We start from the raw sequence: 20,046 nt of genomic DNA, 5'->3' as shown, positions 1-20,046 counted from the left end.
AGGATATAATCCCTACCATCTACAGTGTTATCTTCAAGGAACATTCATCCGCGATGTTTCCAGAACGATACGACTTGGGACAATGACAAAAAGTGTGTAAATTTATTAAAATACTGGCAATGCTCCTGTGATTATCTCGGTGTTGCATGAGAATATGTGTGGCGGTAATCACTGGGTATCAGATGACCTGTTTGCCCGATTGACCTACTCTTCCTAAAAAAAATACGCTGCCCATGAACAACGGGTTTTAGTTATATTGGAGGTGGTCCAGATTCGTATATGCAATTTGCTAATTTGTGATTTTCCTTAAGATTTACTACTCAAGAAAAAGGAGGATTAGAAGAGAAAGTCATGCGAGGCTATTTATAACATGGCTGCGATGTTGCCGAAGATATAGGAAGGTAACCAAAAAAAATTGTATCACAGGGTGATACAATTTGTTTATATTCTTTTAGCTGGTTACCAAGAATGCAATCTATTGGAATCTTTTTCGCGCGAGCTTTTCTAACTGCGAATTATGCTGATTAATTTAAATAATGCACATTTTGTTTGTAACTATTTATTTAATTGCAACTAGATCTTCGTCTAACAACAGATTCTACATTTGTGACTAGCATTATTGCTTCTTTGATACCGTACATGGCGGTGGTGGATTAGCAAATGCTTCACAGATTTCTTTCATTAGATTGTCGCCATTTTTTTCAACTCCATTCACAAGTACATATGGAACATAATTGAAATTTGCTTTCTTGCTTTCGACTCCATACATCTTGAGAAGCTCTGTGCCTCTGTCACTATTAGCACATTTTTTGATGGGTCTTGAGTCGATGCTCAGTACTAGGCCACACTGTAAACAATAATTATAATAAGTTAAAATTCAAATTTGAGTCACATAAAGCCTTCCAGTTGGGTACGAATTTATTAAAAGGCATAAAAGGGCAAAAAGGCATAAAAGCCATTTATTTTCTCAAAATTGATTCCTTTAGAATTCTTTTTGATGTCATTTCTAATAACTACTAGATACTACTACCGCTTCGGAAACAAATGGCGCTCTGAGATCTCTCTCGTTTAGTATGCGATACTAGCGACGCGGTGTAAATACTTTGCATTATGTTCATTAGTACACCTAAAAAAAATGGCATAAAAAGTCATGTATTTTCTCAAAATTGGCTTTAGAATCCTTTTTGATGTCATTTCTAATAACTACTAGATACTACTACCGCTTCGGAAACAAATGGCGCTCTGAGAGAGAAGAAGCAGCTCAAGAAACTCTCCCAGCATTCTTTTTTTGCGCTCTTTTCAATAAAAATATACAATATTGTACTGTCATTTCTATTGCTATAAAATAATCACAATCTAGTCCCAGGCTGTCCGATCATTTAGATATTCAGCAGTGGAGTAATAGGATTTACGACAAAGCCATTTTTTTTATATAACATTTAAATTTATTTATAATATAAATAAGATAATGCCTGAACAGTGGCTGGGACTTTATTATAGAAGTGTATACATTTACCCTTAAAGCTATTATTATGAAGCCTACTAGAATTAGTTACAAGCAATCCCTTATTTCTAGTGTTATAATAATGAAAATCACTATTAAGAGCAAAAAGGCGACGATTTTTGTAAACGTATATTAAATTTTCATAAATGAACTGAGAATGAACAGTCATGATATTTATTTCCTTAAATTTTTCTTTGAGAGACTATCTATAACCAAGCTGATATATAGCACGAACAGCTCTCTTTTGCAGAGCAAACACTATATCAATGTCAGCAGCATGACCCCATAGTAAAATACCGTACGTCATGATGCTGTGAAAATAACTGAAGTACACTAATCTAGCGGTCGCAACATTCGTGTACTCTCTAATCTTTCTAACTGCATATGCCGCAGAGCTGAGTCTATCTGCTAGATGGGCAATATGTGGATTTAATCAAAGAACAGGTAATTAATGGACTTTACTTAACTGCTAGATAGCACGAAGTTCTCAAAATGATTCTCCCTTTTACCCTTTTCTCTCGATATTTATTTTTATAATCTAAAGGGAAGCTCCTTTTTCTCAATTTCACAAGAGCCCCTTAACTCTCTACCAATTTTCCATTTAAGTCTAGAACACATTTATTCAAACAAAACAAATTTTATAACCATATTCACAATACTATGATTACATTAAATTAAAACTATCATTAAGGGGAAGTATACCAAGAATACTGGCAGCATTTACGAGTTGGATAGCTAGGCTGATCTGTTGACCGAAGTACCTGCCAGCGGTGAGGCGCGAAGATAGTACTTTGTACATTCTCCGCGCCTGTGGGCCCCACAGGCCAAGTGTCTCAACACCAAACGGCACAGAGATGTATGACTGACACCATCGAAGCAGTAGCCCCAGCACCAAGTTCCCATTTATTAATGAAATTCCATTAAATTGTAAATTGAAAAAATGTTGTAATTAATTAATGATAATATTTTAGTTGATTAAACATCGTAATCGTTGTCCACATTCGGCAAACGAAATTTTACATTGTCTTTCAACTGTCACAGTATTTCTCTTTTGTTTCCTAGCTTCCTTTCAACGTCGTGACACTGCATAAATAAGTAATCTGTCCACTGACTAATCAAAGTTGATCGATAGTCACGTTGGGAAAGGCCAGAACCTACATGATTGGTTGGGAAAAAGTTTCATTCCATTGTATATGAAAACTCAAGACATTTATTTAAGGTTACTACTTTTTGCCTTCTTGTAAGTACACAAATTAAATTTACAAACAAAATTTATGAACGATGCGGGACTCGAACCCGCGACCTCTCCCGTTTCGTGCGAGTGCACTTCCACTGAGCCAACTTATCGTTGATAAATCTTGTATATGTCTTGTAACACTGTGGCTGTGGCTCTTACAGTTGATAACCTGCTAGTAACTGCGTGTAACTGTACAGTAGATCCTGTAGATGAAGCCAGGTCGCGGGTTCGAGTCCCGCATCGTTCATAAATTTTGTTCATAAATTTAATTTGTGTAATTAATCCCAGAAGTGAGGGTTATCACTTTAAATAATAACAAATTCTTGTAAGTAGTGATAAGATCCAATGGGATGTATTCTTTAAAATTTGGAACTTCTGATAAAAAAAAAACTCTCGAGAAAGTAAATCAAATCAAATCAAAATCAGTTTATCCACGTAGGTCACGGAAATGAAACTTACGAATGTCAAAAAAAAATTAAATATTTTTCTTATTGAATCTACCGCTACTTCGTAAAGGGTAGATGCTAATGAGAAGAAGTAGCAAGAAACTCATTGCCACTCTTTTATATCAAGATTTACATTTAAGTACATCGATTTACAAATCATTTCAAATTACAATATAATATGTAAAATGTAAAATGATGCAACAGACACACTCAAACGTCAAATAGTCAATGTCTTACACGAGTAAGTCAAAAAAGTAAATGTAAATTAATACAAAAGTTATTGAGTACAGTAGCTGCATAATCCACATACACCACAAATAAATAAAGGTATTCTGTGAGCATTTTATAAGCGATTATAAATAAATAAATATGTATATATCCATACATATATATACTTGGTAGATACTTTACTTAGTAGTTTTGGCAGTCCTTTCTTTATGTAAACCTGACACTGACAAAGAAATCTAAAGAGGGCGAAATGGTGGTAATGTAATGGGCCATATGGCGGATACATTAGCATTTCCCAGCCAAATTCTCATTATTTTTCCTGAGTGTCTAAAGCAGGCTGTGGTCAAGAGTTAGTGTGATGAAAGACTTTTCCATTGATCAATATCGGCCACTTTCTCTCAACTTCTTGTTTGACAGCATCTGTTGTAGGCAATAGAGATCCAAGTCGGTAGTTCTGCCATCGAACATTTTAACTAATCTGATTCTTTTTTGCCACGTAACTTCTTAAATGTCATCTTATATCATTTATATGTCTAGATAGACTGTGACAGCTGTGAAAACGTCGAAAAAATATCGAGGTTGACAGTTAACCTGTATTGTGAAGTGACATACAGATCGCGTGTGAAAGACGTAGCTTGTCACGCTGTCTAAAGTATTAACCTGGCCTGTTTTCATCGGTTGTCTAGCAGCATAAGCCTCTATCTAGACGTAAAAACCATCTAAGAGTATCATAAAAGCAGCCAGCAACAAATAGTAAGCAAAACGATTTAAGACATTAGATGTTATATCTCAACAACCCAGTAGTTATCACTTGCTACAGCGCCCTTAAAAACAAAACACAATTGGTTTTTGCACTCTCTAGCCTGCATACATCGCAAAACAACCTCCTACAACAATAATAGTATTTATAATCAAAAATTTATCTACCAGACATATCAAGAAGAACTTTATAATAGTACGCCCAACGTCTAAACATATATAAATACATATCATTCGCAGCATTAAACCGTTTCAAAAGTGTGCTTAAAGACAAAGATAATTTGTGGCATATTTTTACACGACGTGATATGTCTATATGTATTGAACGTCATTGAGTACGCCCATTAAAAAAGTGTGTGTAATTGCACGCAAGAAATTATACTTCTTTGGCCTAACAAAGCAAAAATCCTTAAAATTATTTATTCCTCGTGCTATTCTACTTTAATAGAAAGAACAATATTGTAAAAGTCTTGCAACGATGGCTTTGACAATTAATTACTAAATAACGAATACGGCTGTACGGGCTTGAACCCTTTGCCAATCCTATTAATGGACGAAGAAACCAAAAAAAAAAATAACAAATGTCGAAAATGTCAGAAAATTTTAGGAACCAACTTCACCCTCTTACTTTTGTGTATGCGCGCGCTTAAAATTTTAGTATAACTTCTAAAAGGTGCCCAGGAAACAGTTGCATACCCTGTCTGCTGCTTTATCATCAGATCCGGACCCTGTTTGTGAGTGGTCCATCATGCAAGCGTTGAACACCAGGGCTGTCGTCTGGTTCTTTATAATATCCAAAGTACACGCATGGAGTTTGTTCCCATAACATTCTTCAGGGCCGTGCTGGCATTGGAATTCTGTTTTACCATCGCGTTCAGTTGTCTGAAATGGAGTTGCTAAGTATAATAGGGTACACAGATAAAACTCAGTGCGAGTGCTCTTCCAATTGAGCTAACCGTTCGAGTGTCGTATCGTTATAAGATCTTGTATGCTTTGTTCAACTCTCAGGTTGTGGCTTCATCTACAGAATTTTCTTTACAGTTGATAACCTGCTCAATTCTAATATTTACATATTAGGAAATTAACTTGAGATGTCGCTGTTGCAAATCTAAACAATGTTATGTTTTGTATTGTTATGCCTGTAGATGATCCAAAACCTGAGAGTTGAACAAGACAAATACAAGATTTTATGACGATACGTTACTGGAACAGTTGGCTCAGTTGGAAAGACCGCTCGCACGGTACGCGAGAGTATAATTTTTTAACTATAATTTTATTCAAGTTTTGTTTTGATTTAATACTATAAAACTTGTTATTCGATATGATATGGTTACCATGCCGATATCTTATCTTGCATATTATGCACTAAATGGTCTGTTATCATGTGTTATTTGCCACCTTCGTTACTTCAAGTGATCAATTTTGTCAAGAACTAGCTGACACGACGGTTTTATTAAATACAAATACAAAATATTTATTTATTACAACAAAATCTACAATCAGTGTTGGGGTCTCCTTTTAAGCAAAGAGTTGCCTGTAGTAGGAGGCCCCGCTCTTCCATAGCAAAAACATAATAATAAGATGTAATAATAAACAAGTTGACCTTAACATAAATATAATTAATTAACTAAGGGAAAGAAAACTACTAACAATAATAACATAATAAAAATTGATTTATTTGTAATCTAAACTAAATGTGCTGTGTGTGTGTGTGTGGGTGTTTGTATGTATGTATTGGTGAGTGTGTGTAGGGCGTGTGTGTTTGTTTGAAAGAAAACTTAAAGATTTAGTACCTAACTATAAGTAGGTTTTCTGTGTCTTCATAATTATATGATCTTATCCACTCAATTATTATTTTATTGCATTCATAGTATGATTTTTCACTTATATTTATTGAACCAATGGACTCTGTTGCTGATAAGGATCAAACTTTTCAAAGATATGTATTACTAAAAATGAAAGCAAATAGAAAAAAAATTACAATTAATTACTTTTCATAACTCACTTTTACCTAACTGATAATTGTTCAAAATGGTTGTTGTTGTTGACTCCAATAAGACTCCAATACATAAGTTTATACGTCTCTCTAATGACCTAAGTGCATTTGACAGGCTTTATCCTCGATATAACATTAACAAAAAAAGTACGATTTCTAAATATTATGAATAGTTATCTTCCGTGTAAAAAAAAACTTTGGTATTTCCTTTCATCTTTAGTAATACATTTATTTGCAATTATTAATCCTTATCAGCAACAGAGTCCATTGGCCATATTATACAGCATGTAATTCGAATTCGAATCAATTTTCGTCAAAAGTTCAAGAAATTTAAAAAACTAAATATGAAGTTATTAGTTTCTTATAAATCGAGGGCATGACTCCTTCCACGACTTTCTTCTAAGTTTCGTAGTTCATGTCCAACCCTCTCAAAAACCATCCTGTATATTCAAATCTAAAATACTAAAACTAGAATGTTACAAGTAAACCTAAAACTATGGCATATCACTAACTTGCTCTTTATTTATAAGGCTTATGAAGACGTTGGCGAGCGCACGCTCGCTTCTGAAATTAATATAAGTACTTATAAAAAGACGTGTGGCACTCGGGGACTGCTGCGGTTAAGCCATTTCATATTCATTTCAACTTATGCAATTATAATTATGTATTTATTTTATTTATGCAGTATTTTTTATGCCGAAATATCTATATACATCTAGTAAGTAAGTGTTAGGTTATTTTCGTTACGGAATTTCTGGATTCGGTCTCCACGCTCAAGGCCCTCGATAGAAGCTATGCAATAGCTTAAAAAACTTTAAAAGCTTAATTTAAAAAGAAATGTGAACCCTCACCAGGTGGAGGGGGGTTCACAAGTATGTCCACCTGTCACAAGGACGGGGAGGTTCATAAACCATAAAATTATGTGTCGTATTCAATGGATGGAACCTAATAGTACATTTCGATAAAAATGCGCATTTTATATGTCATTACTTAAAGAGTCCCGGTATATTGACACAAAACGAAATCGAGCGTCATGAATAGGGACGAGTTGAATGAAATTTTTTAATATATTGTCGAAAAATCCATATTATTTTCACCATAACTCACAACCTCCTTCATGTAGGCAGGAGGAGAACAAAAAGTACTAGTGCGGAAATAAATAAATTTCCGCACTGTAAACAAACTTGGAAAAGTCTACTTTTCAAGCAACTAATATATACAGAATTTACTTATAATGAACTAGATTTATCAATAATCATTGTGTATATGTAACATTATTATTATTATTATATTATTATGTTACCTTTGCATTGCCGTAGGGGTAGGTCTTGACGTCGAGGTATTCACCCAATTTCAAAACAGTACGAATAAATTGAGTTGTGTCGAACTGCCTGCAATCAGGACACAGACACTCGTAGTAAACCTTTAAAGAAACTTTGTCGTTCGTTTTGAACTTCACCTGTAAAATAAATTCATTCATTCATTCATTTCAAAATTCATTATTAATAAATGATTAATACAACAGAAATGTACAGCAATTTTCGTTTGAACATTAAACATGAGAATGGCTACACATTTCTGAGGCTAGAAAAAGAAGGAACGCCTATTGAAGTTTTAACAAACATAACAATATAAATCTCGTTAGGGGTCGTTCCCAATATTCAGTTTATCTCTTACTTAATTAAAAAATCGTAACTATCGTTGACTTTGCTGTCCCATTAAACTTATCTACGGTAACTCACCTTATCCGTACACGCTGTCTGTCAATGGGACGACGTATAGCTTAATATCGATAGAAGTTTGTATGGACGCGAGGATTGTCAATTGACAATCCTCGCGTCCCAATATAAGGCCATAAGAATGACTTATCGGGTATATTGGGACAGCTACAGATTATTCTACTACTCTACTCTGTCTACTACCGTACAAGCTCGCATTCTCACTATCTTCGGGCATGTATCGCGACGTGGAAGCGACTCCATAGAACGCTTAATAGTGCAGGGTAAAGTCGAGGACACTAGACCACGAGGCAGGTCCCCGATGAGGTGGACGGACCAAGTGAGGCAAGCTGTCGACGGTACTCTGCATGAATGTACGAGAAGAGCGGCAGTTCGCGACGAGTGGCGTCGCATTGTGAAACAGGCCACTAGCCTCGATGTGACGACCACGACCACTCTGACAAGAGTGTAACGCCGAAGAAGAAGACAGATTATTCACAGCTAATTACTGACAGTAGAAGGTGGTAATTTATCTCTATCTGTAGATAGTATATTGGGAAACGGCCGTAAGACAATGTATAGTTGCTACAATTACTAAAATAAATTAAGATTTGTATTATTATGATAAAAAGTTGCTGCCCCAACCTCTTGTTAATATGTATGCAAAATTTGAATAGAATCTATTGATATATACATACAGACAGACAATTCTATGATCTACTGATTTTTAGCTTGGATAATTTATATGTCTACAAAGTCCCTCTTGCTGTTTGACAACGTCTGAAAACAGGCCAGGTTTATTATTTTGCTACTACAAATTACGTCTTACACTCTCAATATGTATGTCACTTTGTTTTGGTGTGCGTGCGTTGCTGAGAATAGAGGTTAGCAGTTCGCCGCTATTTTTTTCGACGTTTTCACAGCTGATACATCTATCTAGGTGTATTCAATTATCTAAGATTTTTAGGTTTTGGTATTGATGGTAGGACACACAACAGGTATTCCTTAAACAATATTAAGTATACAGTTTTTACTTTGTAACGATTTTTATTATATGTATTATTTTATTTTAGAGTAACTAACAATCCGAACACGGCATTACGTTAAAACTATGAGAACGCGGTTAAGTTATACATAACCTAGAAATTGACTCATTTTACAGAATTAAAAAAGTTTTAGTGCTAGTGCGAAATGCGACATTAAAAATATTAAACATTATGTAAAAAATCACCGTTATAAATTCGAGTCTGAGTAAATTACTCTATGCGATGATGAATTCACGCTGTTAAGCTGAGTTGTTGGATGTTTTAATTTTATTTAAACAAACTTTACCTCCTTATGATTCTAGGATGAAGTATGTACCAACACGTTGGTTGAGATCGCAATTAAGGCGAAGGGTAAACAGAAAACACGCAATCAAGGTGTTTTTAGACAAGTTCTATGGTGAAAATATAGCATTTGGAGCTATGAACACTACTTTATCATGTTACACATACCCTTAAGTCTTACTTGTAGGTTGCTAATGCTTGCTGTTGGTTATAGTTAACACTCCAGAACTATTATGAACTACCAAGTTTTTTCTCGGCATGATGCATTTGTTTAGTATACTACTCTCATAAAAGTTGTTTTTAAAGGTTTTACTTTTTTTGTGTAGGTACATTTATTCAGATTAGTAATCAATAATGAGGATTGTAAGCGATTAAACTGTTTTTTAAAATATTAGCTTTGTTACATCTATGTACGGCTTCTAAGCCGTGAACTCATATCGCCCATTTAGTGTCGCCTTAATTCAAAAATTTGCGTGTGTGAACTGTTACAGTAATAAAGTGTATAAGTTTTTGGTGATATTTAGTAAAAGTGGTATAATATGTTGTATGATATTAAGCTGCCGAACTGAACGCAAGTCAGAAACTCATACATATGTACGAGTTTTGGTTCAACAACAAATTATGTGTATCTAATATCTTAAATATTATCAACATAATCAGTCGAATACCGGGACAAAGGCCACCATGTTACTGTGCTATTAAATTTGTCCGGGCTATAGGGTTTTTGGCGATATTGGGTGTACGCAAATGTCAAATCTAGTTGATACTTGATCCTAGGTTGGTCGATTACCGTTTCAAATAACTTTAAACTTGACGTTGATCCTAGCTTTGCGGTAGTTAAGTACGCGATAGTGACAAAGGCCACCATGTTACTGTGCTATTAAATTTGTCCGGGCTATAGGATTTTTGGCGATATTGGGTGTACGCAAATGTCAAATCTAGTTGATACTTGATCCTAGGTTGGTCGATTACCGTTTCAAATAACTTTAAACTTGACGTTGATCCTAGCTTTGCGGTAGTTTAGTACGCGATAGTGACAAAGGCCATCATGTTACTGTGCTATTTAATTTGTCCGGGCTATAGGATTTTTGGCGATATTGGGTGTACGCAAATGTCAAATCTAGTTGATACTTGATCCTAGGTTGGTCGATTACCGTTTCAAATAACTTTAAACTTGACGTTGATCCTAGCTTTGCGGTAGTTTAGTACGCGATAGTGACAAAGGCCATCATGTTACTGTGCTATTAAATTTGTCCGGGCTATAGGATTTTTGGCGATATTGGGTGTACGCAAATGTCAAATCTAGTTGATACTTGATCCTAGGTTGGTCGATTGCCATTTCGACTAACTTTAAACTTGACGTTGATCCTAGTTTTGAGATAGTTTAGTATGCGATACTAGCGACACGGTGTAAATACTTTGCATTATGTTCATTAGTACACCTAAAAAAAATGGCATAAAAAGTCATTTATTTTCTCAAAATTGATTGCTTTAGAATTCTTTTTGATGTCATTTCTAATAACTACTAGATACTACTACCGCTTCGGAAACAAATGGCGCTCTGAGAAAGAAGAAGCGGCGCAAGAAACTCTCCCAGCATTCTTTTTTTTGCGCTCTTTTCAATAAAAATATACAATATTGTACAATCATTTCTATTGCTATAAAATAATCACAATCTAGTCCCAGGCTGTCCGATAGTTTAGATATTCAGCAGTGGAGTAATAGGATTTACGACAGAGCCATTTTTTTAATAAAACATTTAAATTTATTTATAGATAATGCCTGAACAGTGGCTGGGACTTTATTATAGAAGTGTATACATTTACCCTTAAAGCTATTATGTATCTTATGAAGCCTACTAGAAATAGTTACAAGCAATCCCTTATTTCTAGTGTTATAATAATAAAAATCACTATTAAGATCAATCAGGTGACGATTTTTGTGAACGTATATTAAATTTTCATAAATGTACTGATAATAAATAGTCATAATATTTATTTCTTTAAATTTTTCTTTGAGAGACTGTCTAACTAACTAACTTTATTACGTACTTCATGAATATGTCTGTAAAAACAAGTAAAATACCTTTTCTGATGTATCTGTCACTTCGTTTTCAGCTGGGTCTGCCTGTTGAAATTTATGTCTCAATGAGTGAATCGAGGCATCTATAACAATGAGTTTTTTTAAATACATGATATAACTTACTGACCCAAAGACGTTGTTCTGTACATAATAAATAAAATACTTTTTATTATAAATTTGTCAATAATATTTCATAACATCGAGAATTATTTCGTAAAATATGCTCCCTGTTGTTATAATGAAAGTTTTTCACAGCAGAACTGTCAAACCGTGCGTCAATAAATTCTCTCATAGAAAATATGTCCATACAAAACAAAATATTGCAAATAAAAATTATTATATGTCCTAAGCACGGTCGAGTAAAAAAAAAAGGACTCCGTGTCACCTTACATAACAGTGAGGCACCAAAACAAGCCGGTAAACGTGTAAATATATAGCCCCACGCAAACACTTACACTTATAGGAGCCGATCGGCCCCCATTATGAGATTTAACAACGTCTGTGACAGATCAGTTTGCATCTCAATAATTTTTTTTAAAAATACCGTCGTGCGTTGTGATAACGTGTAAAAACAATGCTTTAAAGGTATTTGTGGATATATGATTATTTAAGGGAGAAAAAATTGTGTATCTGGTATACCCCGTAACCGCACACACACTAGCAAAGGTGCTTCACTTGCTAATATCACGGCGTGGAGTCTTTCTTTTTTTTATAGTCCGTGGTCCTAAGTCGAAATAAAAACTTTCCTCAAGTTGGACTTAACTGCACTCCATGAAGTAATCTCCATTAAAATCCGTTCATTAGTTTAGGAATTCACTGGAAACAAACCGCATGACACTGAATTTATATATATTAAGATATACTACGGTATATAGGTATACTTAAACATGCATAAATACGCTTGCACCTCCCGGGGTTCGAACCCGAACCTCTAGGTCAGTGGACAAGGTCACTAGACACTGGGCTGTATGGGTCGTTTCATCAACACATCACTTTGTACGTAAGTTATCCAATTGGGTTTAAAATGAAAGGAATGCTGTACCTTCTAAAAACTTTCTTAAACTTTGAATACACGAAGTTAATACGAAAATTGTTCATAATTACGAGTTCAAACTTACTTGAATATTCAGTCGCCACAAACAATATTGCGAAATATATAAATGTAGAGACGGTCATAATGAAACTTTACTATTGGAACATCTGTAGTAGAATGTTGATAACAGATACTAATTAAAGTATTTATAACTGTTGATATTATATTATTGCTGGCTGGGTCACATGTCTTACGATATCAGCGGGAACAAATAATTAACAAGATGAACTTGCGTAAAGAATATTGTCTTAATAAAAAAAAATGTGAGCCGTGACGGGACGCCTGGCAGATGTGAAACATCGACATTATTTTGTAAAAGTAATATGCAGAAAAGAACATATTGTGATAGGAACTAAATATGTTATAATGATAAAATAAAATATTACGCTTTTTTTCCAGATAACGATGACTATTTATTGAGAAAACATTTATTTTCATTAAATACAAAAATTTACAAATTTATTTCAAATCGTGACTACTTAATTCGTTTAATCAGTGACTTCGGTAATAGTTATATTCGATGTTGCCTCTGAGGACGGCATTACTGTGACGCGTCGCCACGGCATGCGTCGCCACGCCAGAAATTGGTTTTACGTGCGGCTATAGATGTTTCACATCAAAATCCATCTTTATAAGACTAGGGCTCTGTAAAACTACATATTATCTTGGCAGTGAAATAACCTTAAGAATCGGTTAAAGATATTATGTTTGCAGGGCAGGCTCTGTCATCGCTGGGAAAATTGCAAAAAGAACTGACAGCGGGAAACGATTTTGTTTTATTCTATACTAGCTGACCCGGCAGACTTCGTTCTGCCTCAATCGATGAAAGACCTTAATTTTTGTATAAAATAAACTTAAAACAAACAAAAGGAATATTTTTTTAGTGTTATTACCCGTGTTTTAAGGAAGTTTATTTTTTACCTGATGAGAAAGTTAGAAAGATATAAAAATTCTAATTAGTTATTCATTTTAAACTATTATTTTTATATGATTTCTGAATGACTTGGGACACATGAAAGGAAAAACAAAAATGTTTTTTTTTTTATTTAATTCCGAGCATTTTTACATTTATTCACCTTTTAAACCTTCTCTGGACTTCCACGAATAATTCAAGACCAAAATTAGCCAAATCGGTCCAGCCGTTCTCGAGTCTTAGCGAGACTAACGAACAGCAATTCATTTATATATATATATATATAAATATAAATATAGATAGATTGCTTAGACATCAAAGAATGTATACATGTATATGTTGTATTAAGAAGTACATTACGTCAAAACATAAATAAATGTACAAATAAAATTTCTGGCGTTCCGTGCCAGGTGCTCTGCCAACTGAGCTAACCGTTCGAGTGACGCATCGTCATAAAATCTTGTATGCTTTGTTCAACTCTCAGGTTGTGGCTGTCAAGTGGAACGCCAGAGGTCGTGTGTTCGTGTCACGCATTGTTCATAAAATTTTGTTTTCAAATTTTATTCGTGTTTTAATCCTAGAAATGAGGGTTATCACCTTAAAAACATAGCTGATAGACCACAGCACCGTTGAAACTTAACTCTTGTAATATTGTAAGAATTAATTTGACCTAAGAACGATGGAAGTCTTATAACGATAGCAACTTTAATAACCAAAGTTGATAAGATTTTCAATATATTAAGGTGACTGCCCACTATACCGTTCCGTACATAGAAAGAAAATTAAATAAGAAGGTACTCGAACTGACGTAGCTGCCTTAAAATATGTTTCCTGACAGGTGACTTAATATAATGTGTAAATATTTTTTCAATATGTTTTGACTGCAAGAAAAAGAGTTAAATCGATTTTTAAATTATTTTTAAGTAATAAGGGTGTCACAAAGATTGTATTTATATTTATAGTGACAGGCCAGCCAGTATATGCTTTTCCATTTTTTTTAAACGAGGGTACGGTCACCTATTGTTAAGTGATCACCGCCGCCCACATTCTCTTGCAACACCAGAGAAATCACAGGAGCGTTGCCGGCTTTTAAGGTGTACGCGCTTCTTTTGAAGGTACCCATGTCGTATCGTCCCGGAAACACCGCACAAGGAAGCTCATTCCACAGCTTTGTAGTACGTGGAAGAAAGCTCCTTGAAAACCGCACTGTGGAGGACCACCACACATCAGATGGTGGGGTTGATATCCTAATTTGTCGCATGTTGTGTGAAGGTGGAATTCGGCGACAGGAATCAAGTGAATAATATTCAATAGTTAACAAAAAACAAATAAGGAACACATTAGGAATGGATTTGTGCAGGTTAAGCCACGTTAGTAATATATATTCATATAATATTTCTGCCCGCAGTTGTTACACCGTGTAGTGAGTAGACTCCTTTATAAGATTTACCCTTAAAGTACTCTTGTGTGTCGAACTATCTATTGTTGCGCGCTCAAACTCCACACCAGACGGCTCTACACAATAGAAGGAGCTCGGCTGCGATAGGAATTACACCACATCATATAAGCTTAAAATATATTTACACCAACATTTCATGTCCTACTTACAGAACGCGATAGACTTAGATAATTTATACGTCTAGATAGAGTCTCTGGCTGTTAGACAACCGATAAAAATAGGCCAGGAATATTAGTTTAGTGTGTGTGACAAGCTACGTCTTACACTCGCGGTTTGTATGACACTTTGTGTTAGTGTACGTGAATTGCTCAAAATGGAGGCTAGTTCCAAACTCAATTTTTTCGACGTTTTTACAGCTGTCATAGTCTATCTAGATGTATAACGGCCGTTTTCAATAACCTATCTATCCTTAGTTTAACTTACTAGACGTAGACAAATCTATCCTTTTACGCTTACTTACATTTCAATAACCTATTGACAGATAGCATTGGACTATTAACTTTATTGGACATAACTATGGATAGATAAGATCTTGTCATTAAACGGTGACAGCAATGTATCCGTAACTTAAACTAAGGGTAGAAGAAAGGTTATTTAAAACGGCCGTAAATGAGGTAAGGCCATAGATTGGCGAAGTGAGTAGGTATACGACAACCGGAAATATGTGACAGTTAGAAATTATGTAATCTAGCTAACCCGGCAAACGTTAATCGGCCACATAAACTATTTTTAGAGTTAGACCGGTTCTTGGACATTGCAACATAACTTTATTTTTCTAAAATAAAAGAATTTTTCTAAAACAACCGTAGCCTAAGTTCCTCCTTATTGCATCAGCTACCTGCCAATAAAAGTCCCGTCAAAATTGGTCCAGCCATTTCAGAGATTAGTCGGAACAAACAGACAGACAGACAGACAAGAATTGTAAAATAAAATATTTTGGTGTATGTACCGTATATATATATTCATATACATGTAGTAAAAAACGGTTATTTAAATATTACAGACACTCCAATTTTATTTATATGGTATGATAACCAAAGATCATGAGATTTTGTAGGATATCTGTACAATCCCTTATTACTCCTAGAAGGTCTGTATAATTTTAAAAGACATTAAAAAATCGAATTATGCTTGCAATATCCAAATTTCTTGGTCGCAAATAAGGCACTATAATCGGCATTTAAAAAAATGATACTAATAGAGACTACCGATAGAAGTGAAAAATAGAAATTTTAGTATTGAAACTTGAAATTTCATAATATTTAAAAAAAGTTTAATAATTCATTTCATTTTTTTCTGTAATGTATATTTCTCACAAAAACACTTTTTCAACAATGCACAATATATACACATTGAAATTTTCACAAAATCCATTCAATTTAACTTATAAGATATACACAGTACTAATGTTGTTCAATACGTCAGCTGTATAGCTACAGATATACTGCTATAAGAATTTCGGTGACACCAATTCGCGAGATGTCACCCATCCAAAAAATGTCTAATTATATATATTGTATATATTTAATTTATCGCGTGCGCCCGTCATGAGCATGTCGGTGACGCGAACCCATAAGATTTTCCCCTACCGAAAAGTGCCCAACGCAGCTATTGAAATCTTTCACTTAAAAAATGTTTTGCATTATCAAATTGTATGTACCTTTGTATTCAAATGTTATTGTAGCAGTTTCTCATTAAAACACGAATAAAACTACATTTTCACTACAAGAATTGCTCGTATAAAGATATAAGATAAAATTGATTACTGTAACCCAAAATCTAACTGCATCACCAGGAATTACAGAAAATAACAATTTCATTATAAATTTAAATAAAATTGCAACTGAAATCCATTTTGCAATTAGTTTGGTATTTACAATCCTAAATTGAGTTCACATGATTTTATTTCAAAAAGTGCAACGAATTCCACTCTCAGTTCCGCCTCTCACAAAGGGAACCTTAATAGCGAGTTCAGAACAGAGATTTAATATTAAATTTGTTAAATGCATAAAGGTTCCTTTTACATTTGTTAGCTACGTAATTGGAAACTCTACTGTTTTCCAACATTCTTTACGTGCCCTTACGTACTGCTCTATGTACATCCCTACTAATAATATAAATTTGAATGTAAGTATATTACTGTGGGGACACGTTAGTGATATTCAAACGATTTTTGTGCTGCAGAAAAGAGCTGTTCGAGCAATCTAAAATCTGTCCAGTAGACATTCGTTGAGAGATAAATTTAAGGAGATCAACATATTAATAATAATAATAATATTGACACACATTTACACACATATTAACAGTACCATGTCAATACATATTTGAAAAGCTAATATTTATGCATAAAAATATAGATCGTTTTAAAAAAAAACAGTGACATTCATAACTGCAACACTAGAAATAAACATAATCTTGCTCTGATTCACACAAGGCTAACGAAAATAGACAAATCATTCATGGGACAATGTGTCCGTTTTTATTATAAAATCCCTGAAGAAATTTGCAAACTACAATTAAAAAAGTTTAAAATATTTGTTAAAGAGAAACTTTTAAAAAAAGCTTATTATACAATTAAAGATTATATAACAGATAAAAGTGTTTGTTTAATTTATAAGCAGTAGGACTTTATTATTCTATTATTTGTATATTTTCTTGACTTCAAAAAGTGATGCAGATATCCTATTTAGAGAAATAAACTATTTGGATTTGAATTTCAGTATGTTTGTTACGCTTTCACGCCTAATTTAGTACAGAGATAGACTAGAGCTTGAAAAAAGGACATAGGCTACATTTTATTGCAAAAAAATAAATGGAGGGGTTGAAATAGACGATGGCAGTTTGAATGGAAATTCGTCACTATCGAATATGAAACTATGAAAAATCTGTATTTAGGCACTTGAAAAGAAATAAGTTACAAACATTTGTTCGAGCATTTCTGAAACTTTTACCTACATGGGGATGAAATATGAGATTAAAGTTCAAAGGGAAATACTATTAAAGAGACTGTCGACAATGACAAGTGATATGCGCTATATCATAGAAGAGCGCTGCCAGCAGCGAAAAGAGCAGTTTGTATGTGTATTATTATTATTTTTTTTTTTATGGAATAGGAGGACAAACGAGCGTACGGGTCACCTGGTGTTAAGTGATCACCGCCGCCCACATTCTCTTGCAACACCAGAGGAATCACAAGAGCGTTGCCGGCCTTTAAGGAAGGTGTACGCGCTTTTTTTGAAGGCACCCATGTCGTATCGTCCCCGAAACACCGCACAAGGAAGCTCATTCCACAGCTTTGTAGTACGAGGGAGAAAGATTCTTGAAAACCGCACAGTGGAGGACCGCCACACATCCAGATGGTGGGGATGATATCCTAACTTGTGGCGTGTCGTGCGATGGTGAAATTCGGCGGCAGGAATCAGGTTAAACAGCTCTTCGGAACACTCCCCGTGATAAATGCGGTAGAAGACACACAATGAAGCGACGTCTCTACGCAACGCCAAGTGATCCAGCCGTTCACAGAGCACTGAGTCCCCGACAATTCGAGCTGCTCTACGTTGCACGCGGTCAAATGGATCGAGCAGATACTGGGGTGCACCAGACCAGAGATGACAGCAATACTCCATGTGTGGCCGGACCTGCGCTTTGTAGAGCGCTAGAATGTGGGCCGGCTTGAAGTATTGCCGTGCTCTATTGATGACGCCCAGCTTCTTCGAAGCCAATTTGGCTTTGCCCTCCAGATGGCCACGGAATTGGCAATCGCTCGAGATTTCGAGACCCAGTATTCCGATACTAGGCGCGGCTTTAAGAGAAGTGTTCTCGAAGAGCGGTGATACGACAAATGGGGTTTTTTTAGTGGTAAACGCGCAAACTTGAGTCTTCTGGGGGTTAAATTGGACAAGGTTCGATTTTCCCCATTCCGCGACCTTCTCGAGAGAGGACTCGATAGAAGACACAAGTTTCTCCCGGCACTGGTCGACGATTTCCCGAGAGAGACCTGCATGGCCCGTGTATACGGCATCACCAGTGCTGTCATCTGCATAGCAATGCATGTTGGAGGTGTCTAACATATCATTGATATGCAGAAGAAACAGCGTAGGAGATAGCACACAGCCTTGGGGCACTCCAGCATTCACGGGCTTCGGATTCGAGCAATATCCGTCGACAACGACCTGTATGCTACGCCCAGTGAGGAAGCTGGAGGTCCACTTGCACAAGCTCTCGGGAAGCCCAAATGATGGAAGTTTTGAGAGGAGCGCCTTGTGCCATACACGATCAAAGGCCTTCGCTATATCCAGGCTAACTGCCAGGCCTTCCCCCTTGCTTTCAATAGCCGCCGCCCATCTATGTGTTAGGTATACCAGAAGATCACCTGCCGACCGTCCATGGCGAAAGCCGTACTGTCGGTCGTTGATCAACTGGTGACCCTCTAGGTATACTAAAAGCTGGTGGCTAATTATGCTCTCCATGATTTTGGAGAGCAGGGAGGTGATAGCAATAGGCCTGTAGTTCGCCGGATCCGAACTGTCTCCTTTTTTTTGGATCGGATGGACAAGGGCTGACTTCCATGAGTCAGGGACTACGCCTTTGGAATAAGAGTGCCGGAATAAACGCGTTAGCACCGGCGTCAACTCAGGGGCACACGTTCTAAGCACGATTTGAGAAATGCCATCCGGCCCGCTCGACTTCCTGACGTCCAACGAAAACAGAGCTCGCCTAACAGTTTTCTGTCTGAACTGTACTTCAGGCATAGAGCTCTGACACCGCGGGATGGTCGGCGGTGTTTTTCCGTTGTCGTCAAGAGTCGAGTTGGAGGCGAAAAGAGCGCACAGGAGCTCGGCTTTCTCTTTTGCCGTATGGGCCAGGGTGTCATTCCTCATGTGCAACGGCGGCATGGACGGCTGGTTGAAGTTACCAAGAGCAGCTTTCGACAACGACCAGAACTTGCGTGTTCCGGTCGGGTAACTGGAAAGCTGCTCGCCGATTTTGACGACGTGCTTAGACTTCGCACGGGCGATTTGCCGCTTAAAAAATCTGGAGGCACGGTTATATTTCCTCTTAAGAACTTTGCAGTTCGGATCCTTTGTGCCCAGCGCCGCAACCCAAGTTCAATACGCCTGTTTTTTGCAGTCAGATGCTGCTTTAACTGACGCATCGAACCAGGGTTGTGATCTGCCACCGATCGGTACTACAGAGCTTGGTATAAAAATATCCATGCCCTGCAGTATCACATCGCCTACTGCAAAGGCGCAGGCACAAGGATCATCCGAAGGGAAACAAACC

General features: G+C 36.1%; 1 protein-coding gene across 1 annotated transcript; it reads right to left on the bottom strand.

The window, feature by feature from the left end:
- Positions 1 to 543: 543 nt before the first annotated feature.
- Positions 544 to 12,534, bottom strand: LOC126966348 (gamma-interferon-inducible lysosomal thiol reductase-like). The gene is made up of 5 exons (XM_050810347.1): positions 12,417 to 12,534; positions 11,302 to 11,381; positions 7,474 to 7,629; positions 4,871 to 5,056; positions 544 to 847 (listed from the first exon to the last, which is right to left on the bottom strand). Exons 1-5 carry the CDS (start codon positions 12,472 to 12,474, stop codon positions 617 to 619), a joined length of 711 nt encoding a protein of 236 aa, XP_050666304.1. The 5' UTR covers positions 12,475 to 12,534; the 3' UTR covers positions 544 to 616.
- Between the last annotated feature and the right edge of the window lie 7,512 nt (positions 12,535 to 20,046).

This window comes from Leptidea sinapis, chromosome 10 (genome assembly GCF_905404315.1).
Source record: "Leptidea sinapis chromosome 10, ilLepSina1.1, whole genome shotgun sequence".
Lineage (NCBI taxonomy): Eukaryota > Metazoa > Arthropoda > Insecta > Lepidoptera > Pieridae > Leptidea > Leptidea sinapis.
Note: the sequence above shows the minus strand (reverse complement) of the source record. Positions and strands in the feature narration are given on the sequence as shown.

Excerpts from the sequence above, each read along its gene's own strand:
- LOC126966348 (XM_050810347.1), bottom strand. The coding sequence starts at position 12,474 with ATGACCGTCTCTACATTTATATATTTCGCAATATTGTTTGTGGCGACT. Across the intron at positions 11,382-12,416 it reads TGTGGCGACTGAATATTCAA|ATGCCTCGATTCACTCATTG; the intron begins GTAAGTTTGAAC and ends TCATTGTTATAG. Across the intron at positions 848-4,870 it reads ATGATAAAGCAGCAGACAGG|TGTGGCCTAGTACTGAGCAT; the intron begins GTATGCAACTGT and ends TATTGTTTACAG.